Source organism: Branchiostoma floridae, chromosome 14 (genome assembly GCF_000003815.2).
Source record: "Branchiostoma floridae strain S238N-H82 chromosome 14, Bfl_VNyyK, whole genome shotgun sequence".
NCBI classification, from domain to species: Eukaryota; Metazoa; Chordata; class Leptocardii; order Amphioxiformes; family Branchiostomatidae; genus Branchiostoma; species Branchiostoma floridae.
In genome coordinates this window covers 13,648,008-13,668,800 of record NC_049992.1, presented here as the reverse complement: position 1 = coordinate 13,668,800, position 20,793 = coordinate 13,648,008, and the positions used below count along the sequence as shown (strand labels likewise).

At 43.6% G+C, this 20,793-nt stretch overlaps 3 protein-coding genes across 6 annotated transcripts in view; all 3 read right to left on the bottom strand.

Annotated features, from left to right (window-relative positions):
- LOC118429855 (actin, muscle-like) overlaps positions 1–1,167 on the bottom strand; it is a 5,147-nt gene extending 3,980 nt beyond the window's left edge. Inside the window, exons 1-2 of the mRNA XM_035840483.1 lie at positions 1,026–1,167; positions 29–433 (exon numbers count right to left, since the gene is read on the bottom strand). Of these exons, the coding sequence (XP_035696376.1) occupies positions 29–409 (381 nt within the window). The 5' untranslated portion in view covers positions 410–433; positions 1,026–1,167. The remainder of the gene's footprint in view (positions 1–28; positions 434–1,025) is intronic.
- Positions 1,168–5,762: 4,595 nt separating this feature from the next.
- LOC118429844 (actin, muscle-like) lies at positions 5,763–19,611 on the bottom strand. Of its 2 annotated transcripts, XR_004832800.1 has the most exons (6): positions 19,454–19,611; positions 18,502–18,895; positions 18,074–18,320; positions 17,726–17,917; positions 17,160–17,594; positions 5,763–6,309 (listed from the first exon to the last, which is right to left on the bottom strand). XR_004832800.1 is itself a non-coding variant. In XM_035840462.1 (5 exons), exons 2-5 carry the CDS (start codon positions 18,871–18,873, stop codon positions 17,269–17,271), a joined length of 1,137 nt encoding a protein of 378 aa, XP_035696355.1. In that variant the 5' UTR covers positions 18,874–18,895; positions 19,454–19,611; the 3' UTR covers positions 16,639–17,268. The 2 variants fall into 2 exon arrangements, 1 of the variants encoding a protein (XP_035696355.1); XM_035840462.1 differs by lacking the exon at positions 5,763–6,309 and having other exon boundaries at positions 16,639–17,594.
- On the bottom strand, positions 5,767–14,775 carry LOC118429843 (actin, muscle). Of its 3 annotated transcripts, none has more exons than XM_035840461.1 (5): positions 14,630–14,775; positions 7,717–8,110; positions 7,277–7,523; positions 6,866–7,057; positions 5,767–6,744 (listed from the first exon to the last, which is right to left on the bottom strand). In XM_035840461.1, the coding sequence occupies exons 2-5, from the start codon at positions 8,086–8,088 to the stop codon at positions 6,419–6,421; spliced, it is 1,137 nt and encodes a 378-aa protein (XP_035696354.1). In that variant the 5' UTR covers positions 8,089–8,110; positions 14,630–14,775; the 3' UTR covers positions 5,767–6,418. The 3 variants fall into 3 exon arrangements, with proteins under 3 accessions (XP_035696354.1, XP_035696353.1, XP_035696352.1); XM_035840460.1 differs by lacking the exon at positions 14,630–14,775 and adding an exon at positions 8,989–9,146; XM_035840459.1 differs by lacking the exons at positions 5,767–6,744; positions 6,866–7,057; positions 7,277–7,523; positions 7,717–8,110 and adding exons at positions 11,833–12,700; positions 12,893–13,084; positions 13,243–13,489; positions 13,681–14,074 and having other exon boundaries at positions 14,630–14,765.
- Positions 19,612–20,793: the final 1,182 nt, after the last annotated feature.

Sequence of the window (20,793 nt, the reverse complement as noted above, 5' to 3'; positions counted from 1 at the left end):
AAGGGAAGAAAATTGGGTTATCCTTGACATGACTGACATGGGTCATCTTTTCCCTGTTGGCCTTGGGGTTCAGGGGAGCCTCTGTCAGCAGGCAGGGGTTCTCCTCGGGGGCGATACGCAGCTCGTTGTAGAAGGTGTGGTGCCAGACCTTCTCCATATCGTCCCAGTTGGTGACGATGCCGTGCTCGACTGGGTACTTCAGGGTCAGGATACCCCTCTTGCTCTGAGCCTCGTCACCCACGTAGGCGTCCTTCTGACCCATACCGACCATCACGCCCTGATGCCTTGGGCGGCCGACGATGGATGGGAAGACAGCCCTGGGGGCGTCGTCGCCGGCGAAGCCAGCCTTGACCAGTCCGGAGCCATTGTCGCAGACCAGGGGAGTAGCTTCCTCCTCTTCGTCAGACATGTTGGTCGGTTGAGTGTTTTACGCCTGTAACATACGTGAACAACTTGTTGTAAAAAGAAAACATGACAAGAACAGAAGACCATATTTGATAAGATGTAAAATGCTACAGTGCTAGCGTTGCTTTTTAACTGAAGAAATTTGTCCTTGGTAGAGCATTCACAATCACTGCCCTTTGTATCTACTGTTGTTAGCCCCTTAAACTTATGAAATGCTTCAGTCAAAAAAATCTGTAGGGTGATCGCCATGCTGCCTATGCTTTAGTTCCATTGCAAAACTTGATTAAGCTGTATGAATGGAAGCGTTTCAGACTACCCAGCACTGTAAAACTAGTAGGATCCGCGTCCATGCAAATTGTTCCATTTATTTCCTTTGAAAAAGAATCATAGGAAATTTGGTTGTGTTGTAGAGAGCATACGATGGCAATGGCATTCCCTTCCTCATGCTCACCCAATTATCATTATGCTTGATTCCGAAATACAAAAGGTTATAGCCAGGCCACTGGTGTTCAGTTAAGTCCCGAAACATAAGAGGAGAGTTTCAATCGAAGAAGAGTAGTGAAATGCCATTGCAGAAAGTAAGGCAGCCGTCCTAATACAGTGCAACACCCGTCACCTACCTTTGACAAAAGATACCACTTCGGTGAAGACTGTAGCTTTGGTGACCGAGCTGAGGGTTCTCCCCCCTTTTATACAGTTTTGAGGGCTCCTGATTTGCATAATGACCGCCAGCTTCACAAATGCTGTCTGCCCAAAATAGTAGGGAAACCTCATATCGCACATGCTTTCCTGGGGTCAAAATGTGACCTGTCCAGCCACGGAGCACTTGTGTCCACAATTAGGTTACACTAACAATAAACGTGAAACGGTCAGCAAGTTTGCTTCATGGCCATTTTCATGTCTTTTCTTGCTCCAACTTTTGAACACAACAGCAGACTACTATACAACTCTACACTGCGCTTAATATGCAGTTTGTTTGACCAATTTTTCTTATGTAGATTACACAAAACTTTTCTGAAAAAGTTGAACCGGAATACCACCGCTTGTTATTCTACAAAAATGGCTGCCATGCCTTACCAAACATGGGCCACACTTCCCCGAAGCGAGTGCTAACTTTGAAATGCACCATCGCCATGTTTCCAAATAGTACTATGGTTTTTCGAAGAAAACCACAAGAAATATGCAGCGTATGGTTTTCTCTTCTGTTTGAGGATAGAAGAGTTTGTATTGAGCACTGGAAACTTCAGAGTTGAGCGCTATTCCGTCCCTGGGTACGTAAAACAGTACAGCAGCAGCTGCGCCAGTATAGCCTGTCATCTATAGCGGGCATGGCTATTATGGAACACTCCAGATTAACCTCGCTTGAACATTGACCCCTGGCGTCTTTGAACATGAAGCTGACAAACGGGAAACAAAGCTGAAATATTCAAACAAGAACGAGATGTTATGAGTCACTATTAAGTTAGGATTACTTGGCCATTAGCGCCGTTCCACAGAAAATAGTGATATCGACTGTTGATTGTGACATAGACTATTGTTCTTGACTATGAAAGGGTGTTCAATCTTAACGCTCTCAGTCTGTTATGGTCACATAATAAACTACACTTATCTACTGCTATTAAGTTTGAGAAACAACCAATTTTATACACATTAACGGTCTTTTGTGTATATTATTTGTATGTAATGTATTGTTGATATGACATGTACTATGTGTAATGCAGGGCCCCACTGTAAAGCAGTGTGGTTACACTGAGTTGGGCCACCCTGGCTAAAGAAAACAGAATGAAAATAAAAAAATAAAATAAAAATCTTATATTTCACCGTTCAACACCATACAACATACATCTGTTTCACCAGCCTACTGCGTTCACAATTTGACGTGACCATGTGTAATATCTATATGATGATGTTCAACCTTAGAATTGTTTGTGATGTGTAATATCTGAGGAATGTGACACGCAGAGAACAGGTCCATTTGTCACTGGCCTAGCACCGGACAAGCACGTGCACTGTCCTGGAGTCAGGCCAATCTACAGTTGTCTGAATTTCTATATCTTACAGGGTAAACCGGCGTAATGGATTATTTCAGCACGAGGTATGTGTATGTCTTTGTTATTAAAACGAGATCGTGGCGTATTTCTTCATTGTTTTGTCTTAATGGTTACCAGTTACTTACCATGAACATGCACACAACATACATGTACACAATATAGTTTACGCTGATGCTATAAATCATATAGCATAACACGTGGGTCGCGACTTCGAAGGTTTTCAACCATAAAGCTCTGTACAACAAATACAATGACGTAACCATTAATTTTGTAGTAGCGCCTCACCGTTTGATAATTACGTACGAGGGGCATTCAATAAGTAATGTCCCTGACCCATTTCCCATAGCAGGAGATTAATGAAACTTGGCACAGTTATTAGTCTTTCTCTTCATAGGAACCACCCAGAGTTTTGCATTTCTCCCATCATTTGATGTAGCTCTGGACACCGTTCTTGTAGGACATCCCAGGTTGGTCCTCCGACAGATGCCTCATCAATGGCAGAAGAGGGACGACCAGGTCTGGGAGCTGTTTCCACAGACTTCCGACCTTGTTTGAATTCAGGATGCCAGCGTTTTACAAGGTCATATGATGGGGCATCATCACCATAAGTTTTTTTCATTTCATCAAAAGTCCCCTTTGGTGTGCGTCCTTTCAAATACAAAAACCGGATCACTGCGCGACACTCAACTTGCTCCATTTCACACCTGGTCCATTTCACACCTGACTCAGTTCAAACACCAGTAAATCAGTAACCACAATTATTTCAGAGCTGTTTTTGCAACATAACCCATAGAGATATGACTCATTACACATGCAAAATTTCATCTAGATCAGACAACTGGAAGTGGGTCAGGGACATTACTTATTGAATGCCCCTCGTATGTGCCCAAAAATGTAACCAATGCTGGGAGAAGATATGATAAGCCAAGTGACCTTGAACTTCAACTTCTCTTGAAAAAATCGGTGTCTAAAGTTCTAGGTATACTTGGCTTACATATCGAAAGTAACGTAGAAGCCAAGTCTGAAATAGATGATGTGTAGATTCGGCGCCACTTTTCATTGATCAAAATCGGCACTATGCTCCTAGATGTAATAAAGCAGAGGTTTCGTTGGGGGAGGGGGGGGGGTGCTGGGTGGCCCACTTCTACTCCCCGACCGAAACCGCTCCATGGAAAATAAATCGGCTGCGTGTGTGTGTATGAGCATGTATGTGTGTTTGTGTGCAAATGATCACGTAAGGCTACCAACAAGATCAGATGATCCTATACCATTTACAATGGGCATGCTCATTCACAAAAATGCAAGGCACTGCTATTGTTAGAGCCAATTGAAAAGGCAAAATCAGGATAGAGACTGTCAAAATATTGAGTGATAATAACACTATTAACAGCCCTATTAATAGCGTGACCACATTTGTCGTAGGTCATCGTGTAATTTAGAATTTACAAGCAGGCTGTGGCAAAACCACTCGCCCAGATAGATCTAAGACAGCCTTTTTTTTGTAACTGAATTTTTAGGGCACTTGCATGTCTGTTCAAATTGTTTCCTCAGTTTGCGATCGTATGAAGATCGCACGACGTGTGTGAAAAGGTGGTAACGGTATCTAATGTTTAGAATTAATTCAGGCGTTTGAAAGCCAAGAACTCTTGTGGATACAAGCTTAATGATGTGAAGTTGCCATGTACGGATCACAATTTGTAGCCTGAGCGTATACATAGCTCTGCCGGCCCGACTGTGTAATCCATTCTGACCACCTACAATGATGGCTAGTGTGCAGGCAGACATTTTGTCAGCTGCTAGTCGGGCTGGCAAGATGTTGACGTTAGCTCAGTATTTATCCATAATGTGTTTATCAAACAAACACGTTAAATGTAGAAGCATCAGCTGGTACATGTTACTAAAATGAGCGAAACGTTGACAAAATGTAACTCCGTAGCTCTCGGGGACAAACCTCTCACTCGTGTTTAGACAAATTGCAGCTGATGCGTTTCTATCGGAAATCGCACGGCGGCTGCTTTCTGGACGAGAGCTTGGATACTACCGCTGTCATCAGGCTGGCTTGTGCGGGGACAATTTTATATATGTTTTACGCGAAGTTCCGTGAAAATGTTATTATACACGTTTCAATATTCTATCAGATTGTTTCCACAATGTAAAAAAAAAATCAAGACCAAAGCATACCAAAGACAAGCTGGAAGTTCTTGTGCAGTACAAATGACACACATAGTGTATTATATCAGATCTCACATAAAGTTAACGTCAGGCAAATTTGGATTTACAAAATCAATACATTGTAGCAACAAAATAATGTAAAACGTTTCCGCTCTTGGCTGAAAAAAATGCTAGTAGTATGGGCAGACTGAAAATTTGATGGCATACGTTCTAGTAGCTGCATTCACGAAATTCAAGGTTAAAGTAGTCCCATAGCCTGATTGAGACCTGAGGCAGGGACAGCGTGGGTTGTTATCCGCTGTGTCCTGGCATCATATAAGTCAGACACCCATTTCCACACCTGGATGGATCGGAGCAAGGAAAGTCGTGTAAAGTGCATTTCCCTATGACGAAACGTCCAGCCAAGAACGCTGAGAATCGAACCCATATATGTCCTCTCCATCTCGTGTCCACTACCCTAACCTACGGGCCATTTGACACCACGTATTAATCGGCCTGGATATCAAACCTTGGTAAACACACCTATGAATGGTCAGTTTCTTGTTACCCTGGAAATCACATTGCGTTTGGTATCAAATATAAATTTACCTTATCGGGTCAACTTACACTTTCTGATATATGACAGTTATGACTTATAAGGTACTGTTTAGGCAGGATTCACAGGATTGATTCAGAGAAGTCCACGATTAAGTACCCTCTTTATTATCCTATTATTACGGCACCATAGAGGCTCTAGCTGTTTATGTGATGACGGTGTTAAGTCTGGCGTGTGTAATAAGGTCGAAATTTGGGTGAATGTGTGTTTGCCCGCGAGAACCTTACGGAATAAAAAAAATTCTACATTCTACATTCTATCGTATGAAACGCGGGTTGGTTGTTTTTGCTGAACTTGTTTCTGACTTCTATCAGTACTGACTTATATATGGTGTGGTTGGTGGCTAATTGTAGCACTCGGTGGTGCATCTTCTCCGCCCCTGCATGTTTGTGCCTGTTTAGTTCTCCATGACTCCGATGGGTCTTCATCAACCCCTTCACGTAATACTTGATATAAAGAAGACTATATTCTACAGTGTATGGTACATTGGATAGAAGCAGGTATCGTACCCGTAATATCTAGAGAAAAGTACAATAAACAAGGTTTGCATTTGTAGCATTTTAATAGCCTCGGTAATACAAGGTCAGGGGAATGCCTAAACAGATATGTAACATCACAAATGCAGGTTTATCAATAAAAATAGCACTTCATGTCAAAAACATTGACAACACTGGTTCTTGGGATTGACAAGAGGCATATTACTTACACGTAGAGACTTTGCACGATTATAACAGAGAAATAACAGGTGAAGCATTGCAGATCTTCCACGGACAATGCGTAAAATCATTCATTTTCTACACTTTCACGTTATTCCATTCGTCGTTACCATTTCCACACCTCATTCCCTTTTCCTGTAAAGTACATAACGCATGTGTGGAGGAGGACTTAGACTGGTGAATGTGGTGCCAGAATAGAACGTTTTGTCGACCAGATCATACATGAACAGTGACAAAAGGATCCCTATAATACATACGTCATACAGACAACTGTCTTTCTAGGAATTTTTAGCATCGAATGTGATGCACGTAGCATTTGCTAACAGGCTCCAAGATTGCCTCAACGATCGAGTTTCCCGTTGACGAACACCTAATCAAGTCATTTCCTTACACTGGTCCCAACACACAATATGGAAGAAAGCAACAGGTAGCCACAGAGGGTACACAGTACAGTTACAATGTCCGACAGTTTACATTGCTTAGAAGCACTTGCGGTGGACAATAGCTGGGCCGGCCTCGTCGTACTCGGACTTCTTGATCCACATAGCTGCGAAGGTGGACAGGGAAGCCAAGATGGAGCCACCGATCCAGCAGGAGTACTTCCTCTCTGGGGGAGCGATGATCTTGATCTTCATGGTTGTGGGAGCCAGAGCCACCATCTCCTTCTGCATACGGTCACCGATGCCAGGGAACATGGTGGTGCCGCCGGACAGGACATTGTTGGCGTACAGGTCCTTACGGACGTCGATGTCGCACTTCATGATGCTGTTGTAGACAGTCTCATGAACACCAGCAGACTCCATACCTAATTCAGACAACCGCAAAGTGGAAAACTATTAGAATAGTTGAAAGAAAGTAGATGAGGACACAAGACATAAAAGCATCCGGAGGTGTTCAAAAAGAATTTTTTTTATATATAGACGTACCGAGGAAGGAAGGCTGGAAGAGAGCCTCAGCACAGCGGAACCTCTCGTTGCCGATGGTGATGACCTGTCCATCAGGCAGCTCGTAGCTCTTCTCCAGAGAGGTGGAGGTAGCTGCCGTCAACATCTCCTGCTCGAAGTCCAGGGCGACGTAGCCCAGCTTCTCCTTGATGTCACGGACGATCTCGCGCTCAGCTGTGTGCACATTCCACAAAACCATACCATAAGAACATCTTGGAAGTAGGAATCAAGACTTGTTGATGTTTTGAAACCCCTTTTTTAACGTTTACAACCACGAAATGAGCAAAATAATGTTCCTCTTTACTAAAGGAGAACCAGCTTCAGCAAAGCCACCATATCCGTAAATGCTTTGTTACCGGCTATTCGAAAGGACGGCAATAGGACATTACTTACCCGTGGTAACGAAGGCATAGCCACGATCGCACATGACCCTCATCAGGTAGTTGGTCAGCTCACGGCCGGCCAGGTCCAGACGAAGGATGGCGTGGGGCATGGCGTAACCCTCGTAGATGGGCACAGTGTGGGAGACACCATCGCCGGAGTCCAGCACGATACCAGTCGTACGACCGGAAGCGTACAGGCACAGGACAGCTTGGATACACACGTACATAGCGGGGGAGTTGAAGGTCTCGAACATGATCTAAAGGATGTACGAAATATATAGAGAAATGTCAGAAAAGGTCATGAACATACAAAGTGGGTGACACAAAAAGGCAACATTCACTAATCATGGGGCATGGATAAGCTGTTTTCCGTGGTATCATTTGATAATGGACTAATGGACAAAAAAGGAGAAAGGAGAAGAAAAAAGGGCTAGCTTTGACATGACTGACCTGGGTCATCTTTTCCCTGTTGGCCTTGGGGTTCAGGGGAGCCTCTGTCAGCAGGCAGGGGTTCTCCTCGGGGGCGATACGCAGCTCGTTGTAGAAGGTGTGGTGCCAGACCTTCTCCATATCGTCCCAGTTGGTGACGATGCCGTGCTCGACTGGGTACTTCAGGGTCAGGATACCCCTCTTGCTCTGAGCCTCGTCACCCACGTAGGCGTCCTTCTGACCCATACCGACCATCACGCCCTGATGCCTTGGGCGGCCGACGATGGATGGGAAGACAGCCCTGGGGGCGTCGTCGCCGGCGAAGCCAGCCTTGACCAGTCCGGAGCCATTGTCGCAGACCAGGGGAGTAGCTTCCTCCTCTTCGTCGGACATGTTGACGGTTTAGGTGTGGGTTCTGTTCAAGAAGAAGATAACGGGCTGTTACATACGACATTACAGTGCTTTACATAGGAGATGGTAGAGACGGTACTGAAATGATTCACAGTAGCTAGACTTTGTAACCAGTATTTTGGTAAAATCAATGGATTTTTCTGGAATATCAAAGGTTTTCCCGATTAGAGGGCTTGAAATTGGTTTATTAGTAATTTTAAAAAATCTGGCATGGTATCCTTATGCAGGCAATATACCCAGCTTACTGACAAATTTCTCTTCCGGGTTGAATTACTAGTCATCGTTTGATGTAGTCATCGTTAGATTCTCAGTGCTTTCGTGACCATCGTTTCAAGTAGAGCTGGTAATCACAACATTAGAGAGTTTACTAACAATAGGCATCCCGGATTAAAGGGCCTAAAATCTAGTATGGTATGATTTCCCTATGCAGGCGGTATACCAAGGCTAAAGGACGAGATGTAATCATCGTTAAATGTTAGATTCTCAGTGCGTGATCATGGTGCAACTGGTAACCAACACATAATTATATATGGAGGTCATGATCACTAACATAAGGCATTCTGGATCACAGGGGATACCATTAGGCCCATGCATTTAGGCGATAGCTCATTGCTTTCGTAAACAGGGAAAAAGATAATAGATTTTTCCTTGTACACCGTTACAGTGTTTAGGTTATGACCCCCCCTCCCCATATACACACACCACTAAACATACGAGCCAGATGTTATGGGAATAGTTTGACGGTCTTTCAATACATCAAATCGAGCCCCCTGTGTGGATAGCTGTTAACAATACAACCACGAAATCTAGCGAGCTGCATGCAACTGCTTTACATATCTAGTAGAGCGCCTATGCTACCAACATCATCACTAGCAACAGTACCTATGTGGTCTTGAACGAAACCTTCAGCCAGTTGTTCCAGCAAGTGGGTAACTCTCAGTCTGTTTTAACACAGTATTTATACGTGTGGTAAGATATAATTTGCATACAAACTGCATAGCAACGGACAATCTATTCTGAATATAGCTGTGCTCTACATCTTGCAGCGTCAAGGAATACTTGTCAGTTATAGCCTAATATGGGAGAAATTTCGTAGAAGCTGAGGTGAAGGGTAAGCCAAAGGTACGGATTGCCATACATAAGGTTACGAGTAGCAGAGGATAACAGCGTGCATCTCTCAGCTTGACCCATGATCTATTCATCTATTCATATAGATCATCTATATAGACTACTCTCGACGTATAAATCATATTTACTGACTTTACAAACAGTGTTTTCTTTGATATGAATTTTGAAAATTGCATGCAGCATTTTTGTACACTAGAATATAATCTATAGTGTACTGTACATTTTGTTCTGTGTTGCTAATTCTACCAACACTCTGTTGTTCTTGTGACAATCATTGAATGTTTTGAAATAATTGGCTCGTCTTTGTGTTTTTATTTTGTTTGTTTTTTTACTTAATGGTCACCACGTAACAAGACCTGAGGCCACTCAAGGTTACGGGTTACATGATTTTAACTGTAACAGCATCTCTTCGCCTTAGGTCAGAAACATCATGATTATATTGAGACCAGACCAATTGCTCACTATGAGTGAGGACTAACTGACCCAATAGGCAAAGCAGAGGTTACCAGGCAAGACTGCCCGTTTAGTATCTCGCACACTGTCTTGCTCATGGTAACAGTTATTCGGGTATAGCGGCTGCGATATGAAGTACTTTACATAAAACACAGACAGCGTACGCCATACTATTCATAATTCTATTCTGTACATGTAACATATCTTTTTGGACTTCTATTTTAGACTTCTATGTACCGGCATATTTCAAGGCGACCACCATTATGATCAGTGCCCAATGTTTGTGCTAGTTGGTGTGGCTATTGTCCAGTACTCAAACTGTGCCATGATTGACAACTGCAATGTGCCAGGACAGAGCTTCTACAAACAACACGCGACACACCCTTATACGTCATGACACGTGTAAACAGCATGACGTCACAACGATAACACACAAGCTAGACGCCTATTCAAAATTCTTCGAGATGAGTAGGGGAGTCAGTCTCTTCTATTGGTATTGACTTTTGGCTGCCTTGGAAGATAAGGCCTAAATGAACAAATATGAACGAATATTTGGTGTTGATGATACGCAGGGACTTTGAGTCACTGTATTCACCATTCCACTTGTTCGGTTCGCATTTTGTTAATTATCTAAAAGTCATATCATAGGGAAAAAAGTTCAGTGCTTCTTGTTCAACAGATTTTCTTTCCTTCATAACTCATTGACGATGGAAGAAAACTATGATCATAATAAATTTCATTGACCACTACAAAATACTCAAAAGCTGACCATGGCCAATAGGACTGCAGCTCATGAATTTGCTATGGGTCATTTAAGCCATGTACACGTTGTAGCTATGAGTCAGGTAAAGTAAGTAGTAGCTTCAAAATAAGATAATCGACATGTAACAAGATGTCTGCTCAGTTGTGTTCTACACTGTCGGCAGGGCATGTTTCTCATGATTGTATTTCATCACGTACTCGCATTCACCCAGTGGCCGTACAGGACATCTCCTGCTGCACGGGTGAAAGGGGCTTGTTTGGTCAGACCACCCTGTCAATCATCACTACATCCCAGCTATTTATTCTTCATAACATGCTTGTAATATCTGTTTGCCCTCATGGCCATAATTGGGAACTACTTCTCCGAAAACCGTTAATGTAGCGGCACATTTTCTTGAAATGTTAAATTCTTCAACTTTACGTGACTAAAGATACACAAATATAATTCAATCAAGCTGTGCTTTGCAACCCAAATGGACAGAATTGCGCAGCAAATTTACAAAGACACCAAGTGTCTACTAGTACTAACAATTAACTCATCTAAACTTACACATTGATTTCAATAGTCTACTAAACAACAGTATTCGTGTGATTATACACATTAAAAATTAGATACTTAAAATAAATGAATCGGCATATCCAATAAAATCGGAGAGTTCTTGTGTCCGTTATGTCACAATATTTACGTCCTGGTTGTGAGTACTATGATATAATGGTCACTTGATGTTGGATTATCGTCGGCCATAGCTTGAAATTTCAACTTCAGTATGATAAAACAAGTGAATATGTTCACTATATGAAAATGGCGAAGGGTATTGTCTTATAGTATGTCTTTATCATGCATTTGAAAAGCCTGTAAGAGCAACATGTATACTATAAAAGCTACAGCCAACACAACATGGCATATAGCTTGGAATCTTCCGTTTTGGAAGCGTCTGATATGATAGTTGTGGTTGTGGATTTGGGCCAAGTTGAACATCAAGGCCGTTTTGCTCATTTTCGGCAGCGGAAGTGATACCCTCCCATATAAAAGGCCCTTGTTCTTACATAACTAGTAAGTTTTGCGCGTGGCATATATCCAGCTAATGTACAATAGATCCTAACCACTTGAATGGGAGTTGCATCAGAAGCCTGTCTGTGGTACGGGTACACGCTGAGAGTCCACTCACGCGTGGTGCCTCCAGCTAATTTGTAGCACCCGATCTAATGGTGCATCTTCTCTACCTCTTCATGTTTGTGTCTCCATGACTCCGATGGATCTTCATCAACCCCTTCGCGTAATCCTTGATAAAGAAGACTATATTCTACAAACGGTGTATGGTACCTATAATTTAAGAAGATATCGTACCTTTAATATCTAGAAAAAAATACCATAAACAAGGATTATATTTGTAATGGTAGCATTTAATAGCCTTGGTAATACAAGGTCAGGGAAATGCCTAAACAGATATGTAACATCACCAATGGAGGTTTAACGATAAAACAATAAAAATAGCACTTTATGTCAAGGAACATTGACAACACTGGTTCTTGGGATTGGCAAGAGGCATATATATCACTTACACATAGAGACTTTACACAGTTAGAACAGAGAAATAACAGGTAAAGCATTGCAGATCTTCCACGGACAATGCGTACAATCATTCATTTTCACTTTCACGTTATTCCATTCGTCGTTACCATTTCCTCACCACAGTTTCTTTTCCTGTAAAGTACATAACGCATGTGTGGAGGACGACTGTGATGCACGCAGTAACAGGCTCCAAGATTACCACCCTCGAGCTTCGAATCCTCGCTATTTGCCTGATCAATGTGTTTTGTTTACATGGTCCCGTGAGTTTGTGAAAGAACACAACAGAAGTAGACAGTAAACAGTAAGACATGCACAACGGACAGCCAGGACGGTAGGACGCAGGTCGACCAGCTTAGAAGCACTTGCGGTGGACAATGGCGGGGCCGGCCTCGTCGTACTCGGACTTCTTGATCCACATGGATGCGAAGGTGGACAGGGAAGCCAAGATGGAGCCACCGATCCAGCAGGAGTACTTCCTCTCTGGGGGAGCGATGATCTTGATCTTCATGGTGCTGGGGGCAAGGGCCACCATCTCCTTCTGCATACGGTCACCGATGCCAGGGAACATGGTGGTGCCGCCGGACAGGACGTTGTTGGCGTACAGGTCCTTACGGACGTCGATGTCGCACTTCATGATGCTGTTGTAGACAGTCTCATGAACACCAGCAGACTCCATACCTGCCAGGTACAACAACGGAGTAGCGGTAAATATCACAGCCGTATGGCTAAGATTCACAGGAAACACTTTATGCCAATCGCATTGACACATACTGCGGTGGCACTGGCGCCGTATTCGAGGACACAAAAGTAGTACTGTATTTTACAAGGTAAAAGAAACGACGGGAGGATAATGCAAATTCTTGGACGTACCGAGGAAGGAAGGCTGGAAGAGAGCCTCAGCGCAGCGGAACCTCTCGTTGCCGATGGTGATGACCTGTCCATCAGGCAGCTCGTAGCTCTTCTCCAGGGAGGTGGAGGTAGCTGCCGTCAACATCTCCTGCTCGAAGTCCAGGGCGACGTAGCCCAGCTTCTCCTTGATGTCACGGACGATCTCACGCTCAGCTGCATGTCAAGAAAAATACAAGTCAGATTATGAGACGGTAACTGGCAACACAAATACATTATCGGGGATTAATATTCTAGATTTTGGCAACACTGAAGAGAAACGAAAGCAATGCTTAGGGATTGTATTCAGACTGAGACTATGATAAGAAGCCTACCGGTGGTGACGAAGGCATAGCCACGGTCGCACATGACCCTCATCAGGTAGTTGGTCAGCTCACGGCCGGCCAGGTCCAGACGAAGGATGGCGTGGGGCATGGCGTAACCCTCGTAGATGGGCACAGTGTGGGAGACACCATCGCCGGAGTCCAGCACGATACCAGTCGTACGACCGGAAGCGTACAGGCACAGGACAGCTTGGATACACACGTACATGGCTGGAGAGTTGAAGGTCTCGAACATGATCTAAGGGACGTACAAAATAGTTGTCAGAAAAAAAAGGCATAAACCTACGTTGTGAGTGGTACAAAAATATTGCAAAGGTAACATTAATTAGCCTCAGGGCATCGCTTGGTCGTTTGCCACGTTTTTTTCTTAGTATCACTCATAAAAATAACAGAAGCATAAAACAAAATGTTATCCTTGACATGACTGACCTGGGTCATCTTTTCCCTGTTGGCCTTGGGGTTCAGGGGAGCCTCTGTCAGCAGGCAGGGGTTCTCCTCGGGGGCGATACGCAGCTCGTTGTAGAAGGTGTGGTGCCAGACCTTCTCCATATCGTCCCAGTTGGTGACGATGCCATGCTCGACTGGGTACTTCAGGGTCAGGATACCCCTCTTGCTCTGAGCCTCGTCACCCACGTAGGCGTCCTTCTGACCCATACCGACCATCACGCCCTGATGCCTTGGGCGGCCGACGATGGATGGGAAGACAGCCCTGGGGGCGTCGTCGCCGGCGAAGCCAGCCTTGACCAGTCCGGAGCCATTGTCGCAGACCAGGGGAGTAGCTTCCTCCTCTTCGTCAGACATGTTGATGTTTTAGGTTTGGGTTCTGTTCAATGAAAAGAAAACGGGCTGTTACAACATAAACAATGCCTTACAAAGGAATCTACCCTCCATGTTAGTAATGGTACTGAAATGAATCACAGTAGATTAACTTTGTAACTAGCTCTTTTGGTAAAATCAATGGATTTGTCTGGAATAAAGGTATTCTTGATTACAGGGTTTGAAACCTATTATCGTATGATTTCCTTTTGCGAGGCCAGGCAAATTTCTCTTCCGGGATACTTTCGTACATCGTTGAAAGAATCTTTTATTGTACATCGTTACAGTGTTTCGATTTTCCAGTCTCACCCCACCCCCACTGAATATATAAGCCATAGAAAGATCGGATGGTATCTAAATGCTTTGCTTACAATTGTACAACAGTGCCTGCCAGATGTTTTGAAATATTTTGACGGTCTTTTGATGCATCGAGTTGATCCTCCAGTGTTTAAAACATCAGATAGCTTTTAACAATACAACCCCGAAATCTAGCGAGCTACATGCAGCTGCCTTACTAACGGCAGAACGCCTAAACTATCAACATCATCACTAGCAAAAGTACCTGTGTGGTCTTGAACGAAACCTTCAGCCAGTTGTTCCAGCAAGTGGGTAAATCTCAGTCGGTTTTTACACAGTATTTATACGTTTGGGAAGACATCATTTGCATACGGACAATCTATTTTTAATATAGCTGTGGTCTGCATCTTGCAGCGTCAAGGAATACTTGTCCGTTATAGTAGCCTAATATGGGAGAAGTTTCGTAGAAGCTGGGGTGAAGGGTGAGCCAAAGGTACAGATCAGACTTGACCTGTGATCTATTCCTATAGAACTTCTATCGGCTACTCTGGACATATAGATCATATTCACTGACTTAACTAACAGTTGTTTCTGTTGTATCAATCGTGATGATTGCATGCATCATTTTTTGCATTTTTTTCATCACGTACTCCCATTCACCCGGTGGCCGTACTGGACATCTGCTGCACGGGTGAATGGGGCTTGTTTGGTCAACCCACCCTGTCAATCATCTCTACATCCCAGTTTTTTATTTATCCTTCATAACATACTTGCAATATCTGTTTGTCCTCATGGCCATAATTGGGAACTACTTCTCCGAAAACTGTTCATGTAGCGGCACATTTACCCGAAATGCTAAATTTCACAATTTCACGTGGCTAAGGATAATAGTTACTTGATGTCGGTTCATCGTTGGTCATACAATGTAGCTTGAAATTATAACGTCAGTTATAAAACAGGTACATATGTTCACTACACGCTGAGAAATGCCAAATAGTATTGTCTTATCTGCTTCGTGCATTTGAAAAGCTTGTAAGAGAGCACCACTGGTGTGTGGTTGACCACCAATATACTAGTAGCCAACAAAACTTGGCAATTATCTTCGAATCTTTCATTTTGAAAGCGTCTGCTGATAGTTGTGATTGTGGAGTTGGGCCAAGTTGAACATCAAGGCCGTTTGACTTATTTTCGGCAGCGGATGTGATCAACTCCCATATATGATATAAAGTTACCTTGTTCTTACATAACTAGTAAGGTCTGCGTGTGGCATATGTCCAGCTAGTGCACATTAGATCTGGTGACAAAATTTTGTAATAGCACACTTGGAATGACCACTTAAATGGGAGTTGTATCAGATCTAGAAGCGTGTCTGTGGTACGGGTACACACTGAGACCTCCATCCTGGTACCTGGTACCTCCAGCCATTTTGTAGCACCCCGTGGTACACCATTTCATGTTTGTGCCTTACAAGTTCTCGAAGACTCCAATGGTTCTTCATTAACTCTTGAAAATTACATGGGATTCAGTATCAAGATAACGTTACCTCATCGAGGTAACTTACTTTTTCTGATATATGACATTTATGACTTTTAGATTGTATCAAATTAATGTCAAGGCTTAATTCACTGGTTTGATTCTTTAGAGAAGACAACGATTGAGTACCTTACCGATTATTACGGTATCATAGAGGCTCTAGTTGTTTCTGTGATGGTGGTGTCAATCGTATGAATCGTGGATTGGTTGTTTTTGCTGAACATGTTTCTGACTTATACAATGAATGAAGACCTTTATTGCACATTTTTGGCCCACTGGACTAAGTACAGGTCATATGGTAAGAATCATATATATGTAACAATGGAGACAATCATACACATCCGATATATGCAGATATGCGTCTAGTCTATTCTAGGACATTCGACTTCCTCTCGCTTCTTGGTAATTCCATTAATGTAGCCAGCTGTATGGTTGGTTTGAGTTGGTTTATCAAAAGCTGCCAGAAATATATATATTCCTCTTTACTATTCAAGTATCTAAGGTTTGGATATTTACAAGCTTGTTGAGCTTGACAGCTATTTTGTAGCACTCGGTGGTGCATCTACCCCTAAGCCTGTTTGCGCCTTTCTAGTTCTCCATGACTTCAAACTACCCCTTCAGGTAATACTTGTACGACAGTACTACATGTAAAGAAGATCACATTGTATGTTCTACAGAGGATAGTACTTTTGATAGAAGCAGATATCGTATACGTAATATCTAGAATAAAGTACCATAAACAAGGTTTGCATTTGTAGCATTTTAATAGCCTCGGTAATACAAGGTCAGGGGAATGCCTAAACAGATATGTAACATCACAAATGCAGGTTTATCAATAAAAATAGCACTTCATGTCAAAAACATTGACAACACTGGTTCTTGGGATTGACAAGAGGCATACTACTTACACGTAGAGACTTTGCACAGTCAGAACATAGGAATAACAGGTAAAGCATTGCAGATCTTCCACGGACAATGCGTAAAATCATTCGTTTTCTACACTTTCTCGTTATTCCATTCGTCGTTACAATTTCCACACCACAGTCTCTTTTCTTGTAAAGTACATAACGCATGTGTGGAGGACGACTTAGACTGGTGAATGTGGTGCCAGAATAGAACGTTTTGTCAACCAGATCATAAAGTTACATGGACAGTGACAAAATGATTCAAATAAACTGTCTTTCGGAATTTCAGCATCGAATGTGATGCACTTTGCATTTGCTAACAGGCCTCAACGATCGAGTTTTCCCATTGACGTACACCTAATCAAGTCATTTCCTTACACTGGTCCCAACACACAATATGGAAGAAAGCAACAGGTAGCCACAGAGGGTACACAGTACAGTTACAATGTCCGACAGTTTGCATTGCTTAGAAGCACTTGCGATGGACAATGGCTGGGCCAGCCTCGTCGTACTCGGACTTCTTGATCCACATAGCTGCGAAGGTGGACAAGGAAGCCAAGATGGAGCCACCGATCCAGCAGGAGTACTTCCTCTCTGGGGGAGCGATGATCTTGATCTTCATGGTTGTGGGAGCCAGAGCCACCATCTCCTTCTGCATACGGTCACCGATGCCAGGGAACATGGTGGTGCCGCCGGACAGGACATTGTTGGCGTACAGGTCCTTACGGACGTCGATGTCGCACTTCATGATGCTGTTGTAGACAGTCTCATGAACACCAGCAGACTCCATACCTAACGAAGACAAAGGAAAAGTGGAAAAATGTTAGAACAGTTGAAAGAAAGCAGATGAGGACACAAGACATAAAAGCAACAGGACGTGTTCACAAAGAAATATTTCTGTTCTAAAGAATTCTTAGACGTACCCAGGAAGGAAGGCTGGAAGAGAGCCTCAGCGCAGCGGAACCTCTCGTTGCCGATGGTGATGACCTGTCCATCAGGCAGCTCGTAGCTCTTCTCCAGGGAGGTGGAGGTAGCTGCCGTCAACATCTCCTGCTCGAAGTCCAGGGCGACGTAGCCCAGCTTCTCCTTGATGTCACGGACGATCTCACGCTCAGCTGCATGTCAAGAAAAATAAAAGATTATGAGACGGTAACTGGCAACACAAATACATTATCGGGGATTCTAGATTTTGGCAACACTGAAGAGAAACGAAAGCAATGCTTAGGGGTTGATGTAAAGTAGTCAGACTGAGACGATGATAAGAATCCTACCGGTGGTGACGAAGGCATAGCCACGGTCGCACATGACCCTCATCAGGTAGTTGGTCAGCTCACGGCCGGCCAGGTCCAGACGAAGGATGGCGTGGGGCATGGCGTAACCCTCGTAGATGGGCACAGTGTGGGAGACACCATCGCCGGAGTCCAGCACGATACCAGTCGTACGACCGGAAGCGTACAGGCACAGAACAGCTTGGATGCACACGTACATGGCAGGGGAGTTGAAGGTCTCGAACATGATCTAAAGGACGTACAAAATGGAGATGTTGTCAGAAACGTAGGTAGGTGATACAGAAAAAAGGGAAACATTCGGAGCATAGGGCATCGCTCGGTCGTTTGCCATGTTATGGACCAATGCGTAATGGACGAAAAAGAAGAAGAATGAAAAGCAACAACAAATAGTTATCTTTGACATGACTGACCTGGGTCATCTTTTCCCTGTTGGCCTTAGGGTTCAGGGGAGCCTCTGTCAGCAGGCAGGGGTTCTCCTCGGGGGCGATACGCAGCTCGTTGTAGAAGGTGTGGTGCCAGACCTTCTCCATATCGTCCCAGTTGGTGACGATGCCGTGCTCGACTGGGTACTTCAGGGTCAGGATACCCCTCTTGCTCTGAGCCTCGTCACCCACGTAGGCGTCCTTCTGACCCATACCGACCATCACGCCCTGATGCCTTGGGCGGCCGACGATGGATGGGAAGACAGCCCTGGGGGCGTCGTCGCCGGCGAAGCCAGCCTTGACCAGTCCGGAACCATTGTCGCAGACCAGGGGAGTAGCTTCCTCCTCTTCGTCGGACATGTTGACGGTTTAGGTGTGGGTTCTGTTCAAGAAGAAGTAAACGGGCTGTTACATACAACATAACAATGCCTTACATAGGAATCTAAATGCCATGTTAGAAATGGTATTGAAACGGATCACAGTAGCTAAACTTAGTTATAAGTTATTTGGTAAGATCAAAGGATTTGTCTTGAATATCAAAGGCATCCACGATTCCAGGGCCTGAAATCTAGTATGTTAGGATTTTCTTATGCAGTCAGTTTACCCACCTAACTGGCAAATTTCTCTTCCGGGTTAAAGGAAGTGACGTAGTCATTGTTAGATTCTCAGTGTTCTGGTAGCCATCGTTACAAACAGAAATGGTTACCAAAACGTTGTATATATGTTCAGTAACAATAGGCATCCCAGATTACAGGGGATGCCAGTAGGCCCATGCAGATAGGCGGCGACTTCCTGCTGCATTGAGTTGACCCTCCTGTGTTTAAAACATCGGATAGCTGTGAACAATACAACCCCGCAATCAACCGAGCTACATGCAGCTGCCTTAATAACGGCAGAACGCCTATTCTATCAACATCATCACTAGCAACACCAACAGTACCTGTGTGGTCTTGAACGAAACCTTCAGCCAGATGTTCCAGCAAGTGGGTAACTCTCGGTCGGTTTAAAGCAGTATTTATACTATTGGTAAGACATCATTTGCATACGGACAATCTATTCTTAATATAGCCGTGGTCTACATCTTGCAGCGTAAAGGAATACTTGTCAGTTATAGTAGCCTAATATGGGAGAAGTTTCGTAGAAGCTGAGGTGAAGGGTTAGCCAAAGGTACGGATTGCCATACATAAGGTTATGAGCAGCAGAGGATAACAGCATGTGTCGCAGACTTGACTTACGACCTATTCCTATAGATCTTCTATGGACTACTCGGGACATATAGATCATATTCACTGACTTAACTACCAATGTTTTCTATTACACGGACCTTGAAGATTGCATACAGCATTTTGCTTGTATCTGGGAATATCATCTAGAACATTATTCTACCAACACTCTGTTGTTCTTGTGACAATGTTTTGAAATAATTGGCTCGAAATGGTGTTGCTAGGCAAGACTGCCCGATTAGTATCTCGCACACCGTCTTGCCCATAGGGATAGTTACCCACTGACTTGTGCACGGTAGCTGTGATATTAACGTCGTGTAAAACACAGATAGCGTACACGATTCTATTCTGTATACATTAGGTAACATTCAGACTTTTCAGACTTCTATTTTCATACTTTCTAAGGTGATCCCCACCATAGTTGCTCACTGTTCACTTGAGCACTGTTCACTTTTATTTTGCATGACTATTGTCTAGTACTCAAACTGTGCCATGATTGACAACTGCAGCGTACCAGGACGGAGCTTCTATAAACAACACGCGACACACCCTTATACGTCACCGACTGTCATGACACGTGTAAACAGTATGACGCTACAACAACAAATAAGCATGACGTCTTTTTAGGCATTTCGAGATGAATAGGAGAGTCTGTTTCTTCTATTCGTATTTACTTTTCGCTGTCTTGGAAGATGAGGCCTAAATAAACAAATATGAACGGATACGGGAATTTGAGTCACTGTATTCATCATTCTTTTCGTTATTTTAGGTCCTTATTTATATGTTAATTATCTGAAAACTTTATTATTAAAAAACATTCAGTGCAACATTGACGATTGAAGAAAACTATGATGAGAATAAGTTTCATCGACCACTACTAAATACGCAAAAGCTTATGAATAGGACTATACATCATATCTATTAGACTTTATTCTGACTCACTTAGGCCATGTGGTAACAACGAGTTGGAGCCAGTTAAAGGAAGTGGTAGCTTCGAAATGAAATAAACGACATGTGACGAGATGTCTGTTCAGTCGTGTTCTACAACAATGTCGGC

Excerpts from the sequence above, each read along its gene's own strand:
- LOC118429843 (XM_035840461.1), bottom strand. The coding sequence starts at position 8,088 with ATGTCCGACGAAGAGGAGGAAGCTACTCCCCTGGTCTGCGACAATGGC. Across the intron at positions 7,524-7,716 it reads ACAGGGAAAAGATGACCCAG|ATCATGTTCGAGACCTTCAA; the intron begins GTCAGTCATGTC and ends TACATCCTTTAG. Across the intron at positions 7,058-7,276 it reads CTATGCCTTCGTTACCACGG|CTGAGCGCGAGATCGTCCGT; the intron begins GTAAGTAATGTC and ends ATGTGCACACAG.
- LOC118429844 (XM_035840462.1), bottom strand. The coding sequence starts at position 18,873 with ATGTCCGACGAAGAGGAGGAAGCTACTCCCCTGGTCTGCGACAATGGT. Across the intron at positions 18,321-18,501 it reads ACAGGGAAAAGATGACCCAG|ATCATGTTCGAGACCTTCAA; the intron begins GTCAGTCATGTC and ends TACGTCCTTTAG. Across the intron at positions 17,595-17,725 it reads CTTCCAGCCTTCCTTCCTGG|GTATGGAGTCTGCTGGTGTT; the intron begins GTACGTCTAAGA and ends TGTCTTCGTTAG.